This window comes from Brassica rapa, chromosome A09, assembly GCF_000309985.2.
Source record: "Brassica rapa cultivar Chiifu-401-42 chromosome A09, CAAS_Brap_v3.01, whole genome shotgun sequence".
NCBI classification, from domain to species: domain Eukaryota; kingdom Viridiplantae; phylum Streptophyta; class Magnoliopsida; order Brassicales; family Brassicaceae; genus Brassica; species Brassica rapa.
This window is the reverse complement of record NC_024803.2, coordinates 4090377-4107796: the sequence shown is the minus strand read 5'-3', so window position 1 is coordinate 4107796 and position 17420 is coordinate 4090377. Positions and strand designations below refer to the sequence as shown.

Genomic DNA, 17420 nt, shown 5'->3' with positions numbered 1-17420 from the left:
AAGACGATCCTGGCCAGTGGCGGAGCCACCTTGTTAGGAGGAGGGACAGTAAGTTACATTAGAATAATGGCCGTACGAAATATATAACGATTAAAATATAGATTATATTAAGCATTAGGAAAGATCCATATGGGTGCCTTCGATAGGAAAAAAAGTACTATTATTTACCCTGTTTTGGCAAAAAATACGATGATAGAAAGAAGACGAATATCTGAAAAGTTTCCACTAATACAGAAAATTTTGGGAGAGGGTGAGGAATTGTGAGAAAGATAAAAAAGAAAAAAAATAATGGTTCGTGTTTGAACATTTACTATGTCATGGTTACTAGAGAACACAACACTTGGAAATTAATTAAGGACGAGTTAGATTTACTTAAGAGAGTTTACTGAACTTTAAAATTAGGTGAAAATATATGAAGCTATGTATATGATTCCTTTTCTGATGTGCTGGCTTCTAAGGTTTCTTGCATGAGCATTCTTGCCTAGACAAAAAACCACCCCATAGGAAAGTCCAAAACCGGTGCCATTCTCTTCAAAGTAGACACGACTTTGCTTGCAGCATCTTTGATTCTTTGAACATAAGTCTTTTATTCCTCTATCTTTTAGTGTTGCAGGACCCCTATAATTATTTATGGATACTTGGTACAAATTCTTTTAGCTTTACTCTAAAGATACAAATTAAAGTGGGTGAATTACTATTTACTTCTTCTTTTTTTGGTTTTAATGGGTGTAGATTTTTTTAGAATTTACCGAACACAAACATGTTACTCTCCTTATACAAAAAAAGAGAAAAATACTAGGATAGCATCAAACCAAGTTTTTGTTCCCAAAGTAGCACTCAAGTCTCAAAGTCACAAAAATAGGTTTCATTAAAGAGGTAAATATACACTTATACCCCTTGGGTTAATTAATCCAAACCTTAGGGTTTAGAGTTAAGGGGGTGGGGTTTTGGAATTAGAGTTTAAAATTTTATAAAAAATAAATACTAAAATAAAAAAATAAAATTTTTTAAAACAGTTTCAAAAATTATTTTTAAACTATAAAAAGAAAATTTGAAAAAAAATAAAAAAAATTAATTTTTTTTTAAAAAAAATTATAAAAATTTCGAATCTGAAAACATATAATCTGAAACTATAAAAAAAATTCTTTTTTTTTATTTTTATTTTTATTTTATTTATTTTATTTATTTTTATTTATTTTTATTTATTTTTATTTATTTTTGTTTGTTTATTTAATTTTAAACCAATGGTATTAGGGATATTTTACGAGAATTCGGCCAAAAAAAACTTCAACTTTACACGAATTGCCAAAACAAACATGAACTTTGGGGCTCGCCAAAAAAACACTAAACTTTCATTGACTTTAGAATTAATTAACAATGTTTTCGCTGACTTGCCAATTTAGCACGCCGTCAACAAATTTAACAGAAATATTTGACGTCGTTTATTATTGACGTTAAGTGAAACGACGTCGTTTTCAAATGAGATAAAACGACGTCGTTTTACACGATTTGAAATTAAAAATATGTAAAACCCTGGATTCGAACCCAGGTTGGTTGGTCAAATAGGAAGGTATTTTACCACTGGGCTACTAGCACTTCTAATGTACTTACTAACATGTTTACTTTTATTTGGTACATATTAAATATATAAAATTCTCTAAAAACTTAATAAGATCTTTAAAATTCCAAAAAAATTAAAAAAATAAAGAAGATTTTTATAAAATTAATTTTGAAATTAAAATTGAAAATAATTTTTTTCTTTTTAAAAAATAAAAATTCTTCCAAAATTTTCTAAAAAATTAAAACGAACTTTAAATTCCAAAAAATTGAAAAAATAAAGAAATTTTTTATAACATAAATTTTGAAATTAAAATTGAAAATAAAATTTTATTTTTCTTTAAAAAAAATAAAAAATTATTTTTCTTTAAAAAAATAAAAAAATCTTCCAAAAATTTCATAAAATTAATTTTGAATTAAAATTAAATATTTGTTTTTCTTTAAAAAATCAAAAAAAATTCCAAAATTTTCATTTTTTAAAAAAAAAATCCAAATTTTTTAAAATTATAATAAAATGCAAAAAATTAAAGTTAGAATTATCAATTTTTTATGTGTGTATAATTAATTTCAACTTTTAGCAAATGTATTGAAAAAATTGAAAATTTTGGAAGATTTTTTATTTTTTTGAAAAAAAAAATAAAATTTTATTTTCTATTTTAATTTCAAAATTAATTTTATAAAAATTTCTTTATTTTTTCAATTTTTTGGAATTTTAAAGATCTTTTTAAGTTTTTAGAAAATTTTGGAAGAGTTTTTATTTTTTAAAAAGAAAAATAAAATTTTATTTTTAATTTTAATTTCTAAATTAATTTTATAAAAATCTTTTTTATTTTTAATTTTTTGGAATTTTAAAGATTTTATTAAGTTTTTAGAGAATTTTTTATATTTAATATGTACCAAATAAAAGTAAACATGTTAGTAAGTACATTGAAAGTGCCAGTAGCCCAGTGGTAAAATACCTTCCCATTTGACCAACCAACCTGTGTTCGAATCCAGGTGTTTACATATTTTAATTTCAAATCGTGTAAAACGACGTCGTTTCATCTTATTTGAAAACGACGTCGTTTCACTTAACGTCAACAATAAACGACGTCAAATATTTCTGCTAAATTTGTTGACGGCGTGCTAAATTGGCAAGTCAGCGAAAACATTGTTAATTAATTCTAAAGTCAATGAAAATTTGGTGTTTTTTTGGCCTGTCCCAAAGTTCATGTTTGTTTTGGCAATTCATGTAAAGTTGAGGTTTTTTTTGGCCGAATTCCCGATATTTTACCCTTTAATGAATGTCATTTTTGTGACTTTCTCCTTCTAGTGCTATTTTTGAGACATAAACTTCAAAAGGTGCTATTATTGACAATTGCCCTACAAAAAAACATGTATACTCTCGAATTCAATGTAAAATACATGAAGTCATAAAAATATAAATATGTATACAAAAGAAACAGCACATCAATGTAGAGAAGAAAGAAATTGAAATCTTTGTACAAACTTAATCTAAAGACGTTAACTTATACATGGTAAATTTTATAATATCTTGAGATATTCTCATTAAATATTGAAACGAAATTGATATTCCACTACAAAAAATAGTTCAATTTCTGACCACCAATTTCATTAGAAAATCGTTAGAAACACTCTATTTTAACCATATTTTGACCATATAAAATCGTCAAAAAAACTCCGTCAGAAATTGACAATGGTCAGAAAATTTTGACCAAATTAAATGGTCAAAAATGTCATCAAAAACAAATGTCAAAAAATAGTCAAAAATAATTATCTATTTATTGACGGATTTCTAACTATTTTTTGTTAATTTGTTTGACCATTAATTAATCATTTTACAGAAGATTAATTTAAATTAAATAATTATAATAATAACATGAATATAGTAAAAATACTGAAAATTGAATAAATATGAAATAAATGTTATTTAACATAAGAAAATAAGATTAGCAACATAAGAACAAGTGTTCCAAAAAAAAAGAATACATATATTAAAAACATGATCTGTATTCATTTGCTCTTCTTAATTTTTCTTCGTTCTTCTTAGTCTTGTTTTTCTCCATGGTCTCAATCAACTGATCCGTCCTAGTTGTGTTTTGACAAAAATGATAAGATAAATTAGAACTAGATTAAAAATATTCATGCTCGAACTACGACAATTGAAAAAACTAAATTAATCAATATGAGACTAGAAAACAAAAACCAAACAGCTGTAACCAGATTTAGGTATATTAATCAAGTTCGGTTCTATACTCGTTTACAAAGTATGACACTAAATAACGGTCCTTTAAACACAAAATATGGATCTCACCTTGGAAGGGGTAGAGGAACAATGACGGTGAAAGCAGCAACACTGAAGCTTATCCACCTGACATGCAATGAAGGAAAGAGGTCATGATGATGAAGTAGCAGAGTAGAAAATAAAAAAGCAGAGAAATACAAAAGGGATGGGAAGGTCTTTCGATTAAGATAAAATCAGTAGAAAAAATAAATTGACAAGAAGCTTAACGCCGCTTGAAAAAAAAAGCTGAAGAAATAAGAATGACAAACACAGATCTACGATCTAGGTTAAACTACATATATCCTTAGAAAATGGTTAGAATATGGTCAAAATTTTCTATCCACCTTTTTACTATATTTTCGGTTAAAAAATACTAACCATTTTCTGACCATATTTGTTATTCCTCATAAAATAGTTAGAATTTGGTCATAACTATTTTTGACCATTTTGGGTGGTCAGAAATGTGATCAAAATATGATATACTAGGTTAAGACCCGCGCCTTGCGCGGGATGAACATTATATATATAAATTATTTTATATATTATATGTTTATAACATATTATGAAATAATAAATATATATTGAATAATTAAAAAGTCATTATCTACTACTTATATAATTAAATTGGTACGAACATATAAATAAAATTTTTTCTAATTGATATGATATATAATTAAATTTAAATGATAGTAACATATATATGGTATATTTTAATATTAATATTTATTAGATGATACTTTTTGCTCATATTTTTTTTTATCATTTGTCTCTGTTATAGCAAAAAGTCTAAATTAGTGATAACAAAATTTTCATTGTGAGATTAATGGTTTAAGTAATTTATAATATTTTGAAAAATTAAGTTGTCAATATTTTTTAAAATTTTTTATCAAAAAAATGTTCAAAGTAAATTTCAAAATTAAGATATTTATGCATTTTTATATGGCATATAGTTTAATTTAAAATGATACATATATTTATATATCTTTTATTTTTGATATTTATTAAATGAGACTTTCAACTTATATTATTTTTTAATTATTTGTATCATGTCATAACAAAAGTTTTAAATCATAGATCACAAAATTTGAATGTGAAATTTTTAACACTTTCAGTAATTTATACTCGTTTTTAAAAATTCAAAATATAATATATAAATATTTTTTTTATTATTATATGGTTACTATGATTGTTTAATTTATTTAATAGCTTAAAATTAAACAAATATAATTATAATACACACTTATTTTTATCAAATCTTTATTATTCAAAATCATTAATTGTCATATATACTTTAGCCACATTAGGCAATTCCGTAATCTTATTTAAGGAAATAATGAAACACATTAATAATGTATTTATTGTGGTTTAATAAAAAGTTTATTATATATTTAGATGGACCAACCTATTTATCTAAGGATTCTAAGAATCATTCTAGTAATGACACATGGCTACAAAAAAATGTTGCAATGCTTCTCAAATAATATATAGGGGATTTTCTGACCACTTTTTGACTATATATTTTGGTTAATAAATTCTGATCATTTTTAACCGTTTTTCTTATTCATCATGAACTGGTCGGAATATGGTCACAGTTATTTTTGACCATTTTGGTTGGTTACAAATATGGTCAAAATGTGTAATGTTTTCTTGTAGTGTTCCTGATCCTGACCATGGTGTGACTGTGGGAGCAATGTGACGAGTTTCTGATGAACTTATCATAAACAAGAGAAGCATAGGAACTAGAGAGGCTGCGATTTGTCACTATCTCAGTGGTTATTGTTTTAAAAAATAGTAATTTTTTGCCTCTTTTTATTATTAATCTTAGGACAGTAAGAGAGGAAGAACAGTATCGAGAGGAGGAGCACGCCAAAAAGAATCAGTATCAAAATGGCCATCGACATCATCGTACAGTGTCAGTGCTTCGTCACGTGTCTTGTACTTATTGGTTTAACCTGTTCGACAACTGTTCCTTACTGAATTACACACTTAGAGCATTAAATAATAATCTTTTTCGTCAATTTAGTTTCTGATTTCTAGTTTGGATATTTATGCTATTCTAGTTTATAAAAAGTCTCAAGTTTTTGCTACAGTCTTTTTCTAGAACAAAGGCTTTCTATTGAATTGCATGAGAAATAAATAAGCCTCGTCAACGTTAAGTGGTCTGGGTCTTGCCCATAGTGTGTTCTTTTCTTTTCTTTTTTGCCCATAGTGTCTAGTACAAGCCCATATTATATACCAAAGATCATTTTTGAACCAATTTTCAACCAAACAAAGAATAGGAGGAAGTGAACCATCACCCGATGGATATCCCAAGTAGAGAGGTGAGCTTTAGTGTTGACTGAATCAATGATATGAACCAGAGCATTGATCTCCGACGAAAGGAGTGGTTTTACTCTTTGAACTTGAGCATCGGTTACGGATGAGCACATCAATGGAGTAGATAATGGACGCATGCTAACTGAACATAATTATTATTGTTTATTAATATGTGAGAATAATGGTTTTAGATCGTTGATGAAATGGAATATTTGTGTGAAAGATGCAATATGCCACTAAAACAGGGAGAGTGACTCACAAATATGTAGCTGGAGGCCAACCATCTGTAACAGTCAATCAGTATACATATTTATTATACTCTTAAAAAGCTCACTAATCAAGATTAGGAGAAGTTCCGTAGCCTTTTTTGTGCGGGAAGGCTTTTGTACTACTCATAATAGGCTTTGATTGTTAGCAGCTGAGCAAGAGTAGAAGAGTAGATTGAAAACTTACTCGTTGCATCTATCAATCTGAGTTCTTATGTAGAAACAGGTTTGCAGATTGTATTTAAGCGGAAGCAGTGACAGGGCAACTCTCCTTTGGCAAGTGACAGAGCCAAGTAGCCATGAACACACACAAAAAAAAGAGCACATCTCACTGTCTCGTGCCAATAGAAAGATGCCCTATTACTGCTCCTCTTATTGTTAACTTTCTCCTCGTAGCTCCATTGTGCCTTCTCCTTCTTCTTTTTGTCCTATGAGAGAAGGTTGCTTGGTTAGTCTTGGTCTCATGGGTTCAGTATATATATTATAAATTTCTAATAAAATAATGGTAATTTTTTGGCATTTGAGTGATTGAGAGAATAGAAGAGATGCTTTGATGGGTTATTCCATGGATATCCATCCCCATTTTCTTTTTTTCGAAGTGTTGCCTTTTGATGATGCTGTTTCTCATGTCTATCATTATGTTGCTTCATGATGAAGCCATTCAAGGGGAGGGATATTTAAACCCACCCAGGTTCAAACTTCAAAGGTATGTTTTTACTAACGAAGCATTTGAACTTTCATATGCATACATTCACACATGCCCACATGTAACATAATCATGGTTTCATGTGTAGCGAGTACTAGAACGATTTTTGTTTTCCTTGACAATCAAAAATGTAGAATCATGTGATTGTGAAAGTGGAAATTTTGGAATAAGAATTAATAATGGCATATCCTTTTTCAAGGGCGTATTCCATGAATATCCCATAAGGCGAAAACGGATCGTTTCGACAAGAATGTGATCTCTGATTTGTGCTTTTATGAAGAGCCGAAAACTGTGCAAGTCATTTGACTGATCCGTTACAAAGTCATCCAAATCTCATTCTCACTTCTTGGTTTGCAGGTTGTGTAGTGATTTGCTTGATCTCCCAGTGTAGTTGCTGCTCATGTTCCTTGCGTTCTACGTTAAGAGACATCCTATACTTATGGTTTTCGATTTACATATGGTTTCATCATAACTTCTTAAAGAAATTGCCATCAAGAGCTGATAACAACTCGTAAGAACTGACCGACAAATCTCCAAATCTGATTCAAAATCCTTTTTTTCCTATAAATCTCAAGAAACAAAATAACTAAAATCATTTTAAAGCCCAAGTAACTTAAGAAAAAAACATCTCATGATGTCAAGCCCAAACAACTTGAGAAAAACATCTCATGATGTCAAGCTTTCTGACTATCAAAAATGAATTTGGGTTTTGTTTTTATATACAGTCTGAAGGTCTTTTAATGGGGTAGGCGCAAAATAATCCCATTTAAGTTATTTCGTTTTATAAAACTGGCACAAACCGATGACCAGAAGTTCACTCAGAAGTCAGAACCGAATAAATCTAATTGATTCGCCATGTTGAAAACAGTAACCACCTGTGCACATAAAAAAAGAAAAGACCAGTAACCACCCGCCGATTAACCTAAACCAGCTACAAAATTGTGACTTTCTTTTTATTTACAATTCAACGCACAGAAAGTATCACTAATATCATTCACACCTAAAATATTTCTAAATTATCATGTTAAGTCCTCGTGGTATGCTCTGCTTTCGCTCTGTTTCGTTCAAATATCTGTATATGTTATAAAATTTCTTTAATATTTACATAAATACACACATACTTACAAAAGGAAAAAAGTATGGTTCAAACAAAATTAAAAGAAGCAAAAACGTTTTTGTATATATATTAAACTTTTCTAGAGAAGTAAAAAGGTGCGATCCTGAGAACAAGACCGGGAAAGACATCATCCGGGTCATGTATATGCGGGTTTCGCTCAACTATAAACGGGTCGCCGCATTTATCTCCGATGGTGTGAAGCGTTTCTCCTTCTCCGACGATGTAGATTTCTTCACAAGGTTTCTCTGAGAACTGAAACCCTCTGACCGAATCATTAGAAGCGTTATTCTCTCGAACGGATAACAAAAGTATTAAAGACAGCAACCCAACAGCAGAACACCAAGCAGTGATGTCTGAAGAGGCTGTTCTTGATCCTCCCATGTCTTTTAGTTATATAAAGCTGTTGGAATTTTCTGTCAGTTTTGAGTATATATTGGGGTTTGACATGCGATCGAGTGGGTTTATTTATATTGGTGACATAGGTTAGGGTACTTTCGTCTTTACTGCTAAGGGGTTATGTGTTGTGCTGTGCTGTGTTGTGTTGTGTTGGTTGGGTTTGAGACTTGGTCTCTTGTAGGTTGTAGCACAGGTAACGGTAGTGACTCACTAAAGGAGATTATACATTTATTATGTCGTTTTTCTTTCAGCTCTACGAAAATGATTAAAATAGTTATTTCGCGCACTTTAAAAAAATCTGCAAGACTAAAGAATAGTCTTTTTGATACCATATTTTCAAAAAAATATTATCTCAGTAAAAATTATCTTAATTAATATGGATACAGAAATTGATATGGATAAAATGAACAATTTTTAAAATTACTTTTAAAACATAAAATTTATATCTTTCTGAAACAAATAAAAATAAAACGTATATTTTCATGGAACGGAATGAATATTTCTTTCTAATGAGTCATATTTATCATTATCACTGATTATTATGAGTTTATCTTGTTTGGTTCTTTCAGAATAGTTTTGTGTCTACATCAGCCAACACTCTTGGTGGAAAATATTGAATATATTTGTATATGCTATTGCTACAAAACTAAATGTACGTTAACAGGTTATATGATGTGTAATGTAATTAGCTAACTGAAGGTCATGGAACGTAGTCTTCCAAAGTAGCCCGCCGTTGAATGTCACGAAAGTTATATTACTCCACAAAAGCCAACGCTCCAACTACCTTTTTGATTACTTTATTAACCTCATCACTTTCAAAATTCTCAAATTACAATAACTCTCCTTAATTTAAAGCAAGTGGTTCACCAGTGTTACCAATATTTTGGTATTTGTCAACGTCTTTTCAACTCTCTTATTCATATTTTTAAAAACGAACCATTCATCTTATCAGTTGTCTGTTCCTATCATACTAGTCACAACATTTGAGGAAAGCATACGATTTAGGAATTTACGTAATTAATCAATATTGTTCAACCATCTATTTTGCTATTAAATATAAATTTTATCAGAAATCAATGAAGACGGGAGAGCAAGCCCATGCGTTATGATAATTTGAAGAAATAAACTTATTATCAAAGAAAGATGTATTTCTCCTATATATAGCATCTTACTGAATTTCCATGTAGGGATAAATGCGTAGCAAAGTCTCTTGTTCATATTCTTGATCCTTTCAGCAATAGCGTAAGCACGTTGTAAAAACCTTGAAAAATAAAAGTGAAAAGGAAACATCTAGCCAAATATACACAAAGCAGATGGTGGATCTGATTCATCTAACCAATGATAAGTACTTTAATCAAAAACATAACGAACCATTTATGAATGATATACACTACTAAATGTGATTATTGACCCAATAAATGCGATAATGATATACTGACGTTATTCCTAAATATAGGATGTTTAGAAAAAAACACACATATTAAGAAAATTATTATTTTTATTTAGAAAGTATCATTAAAACTATAAAATAATTGTATTCAACCAATTACAAAATAAATTATTAAATATGATTGGTTACACAGTTTTTAATAAATTAAAAGTTACCTAAAAAGTTGAAAACATCTAATATATTAGAACATTATTTTTTTTTAAAACATCCTACATTTAAGAACACAGAGAGTAATATTTTGAGTTTCTCATAACAAAGACTCTAGTTAAGGTGGCGAGACGTAAGATGGTGAATAACACATCATCAAATTACTATTTTCAAAATTCAAAAATATCACTAATGCTTTTCTTTTTATTTAGATGTTTAGATTTGTCTGCTTATATCGTGTTGATGTACAATTGGATTAGGAAGTATGGTGTGAGACTAGAAAATAATTGAAGATAAAAATAATGGGATCTCTAATATTGTCAATGGCGTGCGGAAAATGAGTAATCGATAGGAGCGAGGACCAACTGTTAAAATGAAATTTGGCAAAGTCCCATCGGTCCATATTCTACAAAAGCAGTCCCAATTCTAGAGGCTTATATTGTCAAGAACGGCTGAAAGTGATCCCAACGTTTATTATATAATGGCATCCATTGTGTTTTCATATGCACATAGTGGCGCATGAAACGTTATAAAAGTAACATAAAATATATTTGTTTTAAAATGGTTGTGGCTCTTTTTAAGAGTTTAGATGATTTTATAATCCAACAACCCGTTATGTTCACTCTCATTTATTCAGGTACAATTTGGAGGATTTGTTTTAGCTTTAGTCGTCCAAACGTGATACATGATATGATATAATAATGCCAGAGTGATCAATAACTTCGTCATGTCTTACAACTAAAAAAAAAAAAAAATTCTGGTAAGATAGATACACTAATGGATGGTATCTTTTAGATTTGGTCAATTATCTAAGATCATATTTTAACAATTTTAAGATGGCTAACTTCGTTTTTAGATTTACACATGTTATATGCACCATTATATATCTTATCCTTTATATATTAATTGAGAAACATTACAAATTTTTTTGTATCCACGTGTCATCACTAGTATGATTCTTATAATCTTTAGAGAAATATTCTGGTCCATCTAATTATATAATAAACTTTTATTAAACTAACCATAAATTTATTATTAATGTTCTTTATTATTTCCTAATGTGACTAACATATATATGACAATTAATGATTTTGAAAAGATTTAATAAAAATTAGTGTATCTTCTTCTATAATATTTGTTTAAATTGAAACTATTAAAATAATTAAACAATCACCTTAACCATATAATAAAAATTCAGATTTTTTTGTATGTGTTATATTTTAATTTTTTTTGAAATGATTATTAATTACTAAAACTGTTAAAATTCTCACATTCCAATTTTATGATCCATAGTTTAAAATTTTTGTTATGACAAAATACAAATGATTATAAAATCATACAAGTAAAATGTCTAATTTAACTAATTATTAAGATTAAAAGAGAATATCGTTTTAATTAAACTACATACCATATAAAATACATAAGTATTTTAATTTTGAAATTTACTCTGAACAAATTATTTTGATAAAAACTTTGAACAAATATTAGCAACTTATTTTTTAAAAAATTATAAATTACTAGAACTTGTGAGGAAAATTGCCACAAATACCACATTCATAGCACTACTTTTCATGTTTACACTAATTAATTTTACCATCACTTTTAATAAAGGGTAAAAGACACTTATATCCATAGAGTTAACTAATCTAGACTTAGGGTTGGAGAAGCGATTTTGGAATGTGAAATTTAGGATTCTAATAAATATATAAATAAATACTTAAAAATATAAAAAAAATTTCAAACATAATTTTCGATTTTAAAAAATAAATTTTGAAAAAAAAATAAAATACAAAATTCGAAAAAAAAATTAAAAAAAATTATAAAAGGATCGAATTTGAAAAAAATATAATATAAAAGCATTAAAAATTATTTTTATTTATTTAAATAATGATTTATTATATATATAGAGAACAAGGGTATAAGAGTCTTTTGCCACTTAATGAAGAAAATATTTTTGAAAGTGTCCCTTTAATGGTGGTAAAGATGAAAAGTGGTACCATGAAAGTGGTAAACATAAAATTTTCCCAACTATTAATCCCACAATAAATTTTTTGTTATCAGTAATTTAAAGTTTTTACTATAAAAGATACAAATGATAAAAAAAAATATATGAGTAGAAAACATCCATTTAATAGATATTGATATTAAAAATATACTATATATGTTAATATCATTAAAATTTAATTATATATCCTATCAAATAGAAAAATATTGTTTGGATTAATAAAATTTATTTATATGTTCGTACCAATTTATTTTTATATGTAAAAGTTGCTGAATTTTTAACTATTAAATATATATATATCTATTATTTCATGTAAAAACATATAATACCTAAAATAATTAATATACATAATGTTCGTCCCGTGCAAGACGCGGGTCTTAAGCTAGTTTGAGGACTATATTGAAAGTTGAATGGAATCATTTGCTATTTGTTTTTTGTTTTTTTAATCAAAATAACGTTTTTATGAAACCTCTATTTCCGTCTAAGCAGGTATTGAACGTCTTCTTTGCACACAAATGTTTCAAAGTGGCATGCAATGCACATAACACTTTTAATAAAAACCTCTATTTCTCAACAAATTTAGTTGTTTATTGTGTTTGAATTTTCTTTATATTAACCAATATCTGTAAGTTTGTTAGATCATTCAACATAAATGTGGCTGTAGTTTAGTGGTGAGAATTTCACGTTGTGGCCGTGGAGACATGGGCTCGAATCCCAGCAGCCACACATTATTTTTGTTCTCGTTTATTTTTTTAAACGACCTCGTAACCAAGTTCATCTAATTAGGGCACAGTCTTCGCCTTTAGCACTGTGAGGGAAGAAGAATTGAAGATAAATTCTTTGCCTCTATGCTCTCGAAGGTAAAAAAAAAAGAGCCTAAGATTTATCCATTTTCTTTTTCCTCAAATATATTAAATATTTAGATCGTCGAGAATTTGTGGATCTTACTTGTTCTTAGGCATGAATTTATTTCCTACGGTAAAGATCTGATGAGATTCAATCAATTTCGTTTTCTTTTCTTAGCGTGATCCAAGTTTGATGTATTCATTACACAACACCTTTGGTCGATCTGGATTATGTGCTCTCCTTCTTGTCTAGTGTAGTAGAGTTCATGTGTGATTTTCATTTTCTGATCGTTGATCGTTATGATGTTACAGATGTTTGACGATTAGGACTTCAGATTCGTTGCCAATTTTCTTGGCATTTTCATCTTCATACTGGTCATTGCTTACCATTTTGTGGTGGCTGACCCAAAATTTGAATGAGGTTTTTGTATTTTGGTTTCTTACTACAAAATAGTTATTTATGTGTTGGAATCAAACATGTCTTTAGCATTCCATAGAGTCGACATGTTTCGCCAGTAGTATCTTTGACAATGTATTTTTTTATGAATAAATAAAAGACTTTTCATCATTCAATTTTTTTTTAATCATGCGAGTTACTTGTTTCAAATACTGTTATGTAAATTTTTAAAACAAATGGAAAAAGTACATTTTATTTGGGTCAAGAGAAAAGAAAATAAACATTCGCTGAGTTTTTCAAAGGGCAAATCTCCAAAATAGCACCTTTTTAAGTTTATATCACAAAAATAGCACTCAAAAACTAAAATGACCAAAATAGCATTTTATCTTTTGAAAAAATTTAAATTTTTTTATTTTTCAAAATTTGAAATCTTATCCCCAAAACCTCACTTCTCAACTCTAAACCCTAAAACCTAAACTCTAAACCCTAAACCCTAAATTCTAAACCCTAAACCCCACCTCTTGAGTGCTATTTTTGTGACTTTTGGCCTTAAATGCTAGTTTGAGAACAAAAACTTGATTTAGTGCTATTTTGGTCTTTTTCTCTTTTTTCAAATAAGGAAAATTACAATCAGCATATTTAGGAAGAACATTGAATAATAGTATAATACTCACCCGAAGAGAAAAAAACACACGCACTCCCCCAACACTAAAACCCACAAGTATAGATAGCTCGGCCCATTCTGCCAACACTAAAACCCATAAGTAAAGCTAGCTCGGCCCATTAACCTCACAGCCATCGAACATTCTCGAACCCGTCCCTAAAGTCCTATATAAGCAAATCTCATTCTTCCTAGTTGTTACAAATCTCAAAACCTAGCCGCCGCCCTCTTCTTCTTCTCTGTAGCTCTCATTCTTCCCGATTATTATAATGTCTGGTAAAGGAGAAGGTCCAGCGATCGGTATCGATCTCGGTACGACCTACTCTTGCGTCGGAGTATGGCAACACGACCGCGTTGAGATCATCGCTAATGATCAAGGTAACCGAACCACCCCTTCTTACGTCGCTTTCACCGACTCCGAGCGGCTCATCGGTGACGCCGCTAAGAACCAAGTCGCTATGAACCCTATCAACACCGTCTTCGGTACGTTTCTCCTCTTCTATTATTTGATTAATTAATTCACGATTCGGTTATTGATTCTATCAGTAGATGACGTGTTGATTCTTGTTAAGTTAATTCGAATTGATTTTGATTCGGTTATTGATTCTATTAGTAGATGACGTGGCAGATGCTAAGAGGTTGATCTTGTTAAGTTAATTCGAATTTATTTGATGCGGTTATTGATTGTTGTTGTGTGTACGTGGCAGATGCTAAGAGGTTGATCTTGATTCGAATTTATTTTGATTATTGTTGTGTGTACGTGGCAGATGCTAAGAGGTTGATTCTTGTTAAGTTAATTCGAATTTATTTTGATTATTCTTGTGTATACGTGGCAGATGCTAAGAGGTTGATAGGTCGTCGTTTCAGCGACAGCTCTGTACAGAGCGACATGAAGCTGTGGCCGTTCAAGATCATCGCCGGACCTGCGGAGAAGCCAATGATCGTCGTCAACTACAAGGGCGAGGAGAAGCAGTTTGCCGCGGAGGAGATATCCTCAATGGTCCTCATCAAGATGCGCGAGATTGCAGAGGCTTACCTCGGCGTCACCATCAAGAACGCAGTCGTCACTGTCCCTGCCTACTTCAACGACTCTCAGCGTCAAGCAACAAAGGACGCTGGCGTCATTGCTGGTCTGAACGTTATGCGTATCATCAACGAGCCCACCGCTGCTGCTATAGCCTACGGTCTTGACAAGAAGGCGACGAGCGTTGGCGAGAAGAACGTGTTGATCTTTGATCTTGGTGGTGGTACTTTTGATGTCTCGCTTTTGACCATTGAGGAAGGGATCTTTGAGGTTAAGGCAACGGCTGGAGATACTCATCTTGGTGGTGAGGACTTTGATAATAGAATGGTGAACCATTTTGTTCAGGAGTTTAAGAGGAAGAGCAAGAAGGATATTACTGGAAACCCGAGAGCTCTCAGGAGGTTGAGGACGGCGTGTGAGAGAGCGAAGAGAACTCTTTCCTCCACTGCTCAGACCACTATTGAGATTGACTCTCTCTTTGAGGGTATTGATTTCTACTCTGCGCTGACCCGTGCTAGGTTCGAGGAGCTTAATATGGATTTATTTAGGAAGTGTATGGAGCCTGTGGAGAAGTGTCTACGTGATGCTAAGATGGATAAGAGCAGTGTGCATGATGTTGTTCTTGTTGGTGGATCCACTCGTATTCCCAAGGTTCAGCAGTTGCTTCAGGATTTTTTTAACGGGAAGGAGCTTTGCAAGTCTATCAACCCGGATGAGGCTGTTGCTTACGGTGCTGCCGTCCAGGGAGCTATTCTCAGTGGTGAAGGGAACGAGAAGGTGCAAGATCTTCTCTTGCTTGATGTCACTCCTCTCTCACTCGGTCTTGAGACGGCCGGTGGTGTGATGACCACTTTGATCGCAAGAAACACTACCATTCCGACAAAGAAGGAGCAAGTATTCTCGACCTACTCTGACAACCAGCCAGGTGTGTTGATCCAGGTGTTTGAAGGGGAGAGAGCGAGGACCAAGGACAACAACCTCTTGGGAAAGTTTGAGCTCTCTGGAATCCCTCCAGCTCCACGCGGTGTCCCTCAGATCACTGTCTGCTTCGACATTGACGCCAACGGTATCCTCAACGTCTCTGCCGAGGACAAGACCACCGGACAGAAGAACAAGATCACCATCACCAACGACAAGGGTCGTTTGTCCAAGGACGATATCGAGAAGATGGTTCAAGAGGCTGAGAAGTACAAGTCTGAGGATGAGGAGCACAAGAAGAAGGTGGAAGCCAAGAACGCTCTCGAGAACTACGCGTACAACATGAGGAACACCATCCAGGACGACAAGATTGGTGAGAAGCTACCGGCTGCGGACAAGAAGAAGATCGAGGACTCTATTGAGCAGGCGATTCAGTGGCTGGAGAACAATCAGCTGGGTGAGGCTGATGAGTTTGAAGACAAGATGAAGGAGTTGGAGAGCATCTGCAACCCAATCATTGCCAAGATGTACCAAGGAGCTGGTGGTGAAGCCGCAGGGATGGACGATGATGATGCTCCTCCTGCTTCAGGCGGTGCTGGCCCTAAGATCGAAGAGGTCGACTAATCTCTTGATTCTTGACGTCTCTCTTATCTCTTTCACTCTCATTATTATGAATCTCTTTAAAGTACTTTTTTGTGTTGGGCCTTTTTGATTGGTCCGTTGTTCTATTTTTTTTGTTTCAACTTTTTTGAACAATGGATTCTCTGGATGTTCTGTCCAGCTATGATGGATAAGTAAAACGTTTTGGCTTTTCCTATCTTTGTGTTCATTATTAGCTTGTTTTCATCCAGTGCATTAGCCTTTTACAGTGCAAACAGGGCTTTTTCAATGTGAAATGATGAAGTAAACAATGTCCCTTGTTTAGTCCACCACCAAACGATATATGACGAAAGGCTTCGTATAAAATAGAGTGCATTAAACTACCGTTGCAAACTTTTTTTTCGACTGAAATGATTTATATTGATTGATCTGTCATTACATTGGACTTTGGAGATTAAAAATCTCGGACAAATATGGAACACACTCCATAGATTTTTAGAATTAATTGATTTCCTAGCTAATAGATCATCACATGAGTTTGAGGCTAAACAAATTGAGTTGCTTCAAAATGATTGATTCTTCCAAGCTGCGATGGTATATGAATAAATTGAGTAAGGCCTAAGTTGAAAAACTCGCAACTTATTTTCGTTTAAACAATCTTCTTCCTTTTTTATGCCAAAAAAACAATTTTGCTTTTTCAAAAAATAATGCTACTGAAAATCATCAACTAC

At 31.4% G+C, this 17420-nt stretch overlaps 2 protein-coding genes and 1 pseudogene across 2 annotated transcripts; 2 read left to right on the top strand and 1 right to left on the bottom strand.

Moving 5' to 3' along the window:
• Positions 1 to 8187: 8187 nt before the first annotated feature.
• LOC103837401 lies at positions 8188 to 11785 on the bottom strand. The gene has a single exon (XM_033280643.1). The coding sequence runs from the start codon at positions 8625 to 8627 to the stop codon at positions 8316 to 8318; it is 312 nt and encodes a 103-aa protein (XP_033136534.1). The 5' UTR covers positions 8628 to 11785; the 3' UTR covers positions 8188 to 8315.
• A 593-nt stretch (positions 11786 to 12378) lies between these two features.
• Positions 12379 to 13662, top strand: LOC103837400 (annotated as a pseudogene).
• A 677-nt stretch (positions 13663 to 14339) lies between these two features.
• Positions 14340 to 16906, top strand: LOC103837399 (probable mediator of RNA polymerase II transcription subunit 37e). Its single transcript, XM_033281416.1, has 2 exons — positions 14340 to 14630; positions 14984 to 16906. Exons 1-2 carry the CDS (start codon positions 14417 to 14419, stop codon positions 16711 to 16713), a joined length of 1944 nt encoding a protein of 647 aa, XP_033137307.1. The 5' UTR covers positions 14340 to 14416; the 3' UTR covers positions 16714 to 16906.
• Positions 16907 to 17420: the final 514 nt, after the last annotated feature.

What these genes read in the sequence shown, in the direction of transcription:
- LOC103837401 (XM_033280643.1), bottom strand. Translation starts at nt 8,627, where the DNA reads ATGGGAGGATCAAGAACAGCCTCTTCAGACATCACTGCTTGGTGTTCT.
- LOC103837399 (XM_033281416.1), top strand. Translation starts at nt 14,417, where the DNA reads ATGTCTGGTAAAGGAGAAGGTCCAGCGATCGGTATCGATCTCGGTACG. An exon ending in CCCTATCAACACCGTCTTCG is followed by an intron (nt 14,631 to 14,983) that starts GTACGTTTCTCC and finishes TATACGTGGCAG; the next exon opens with ATGCTAAGAGGTTGATAGGT.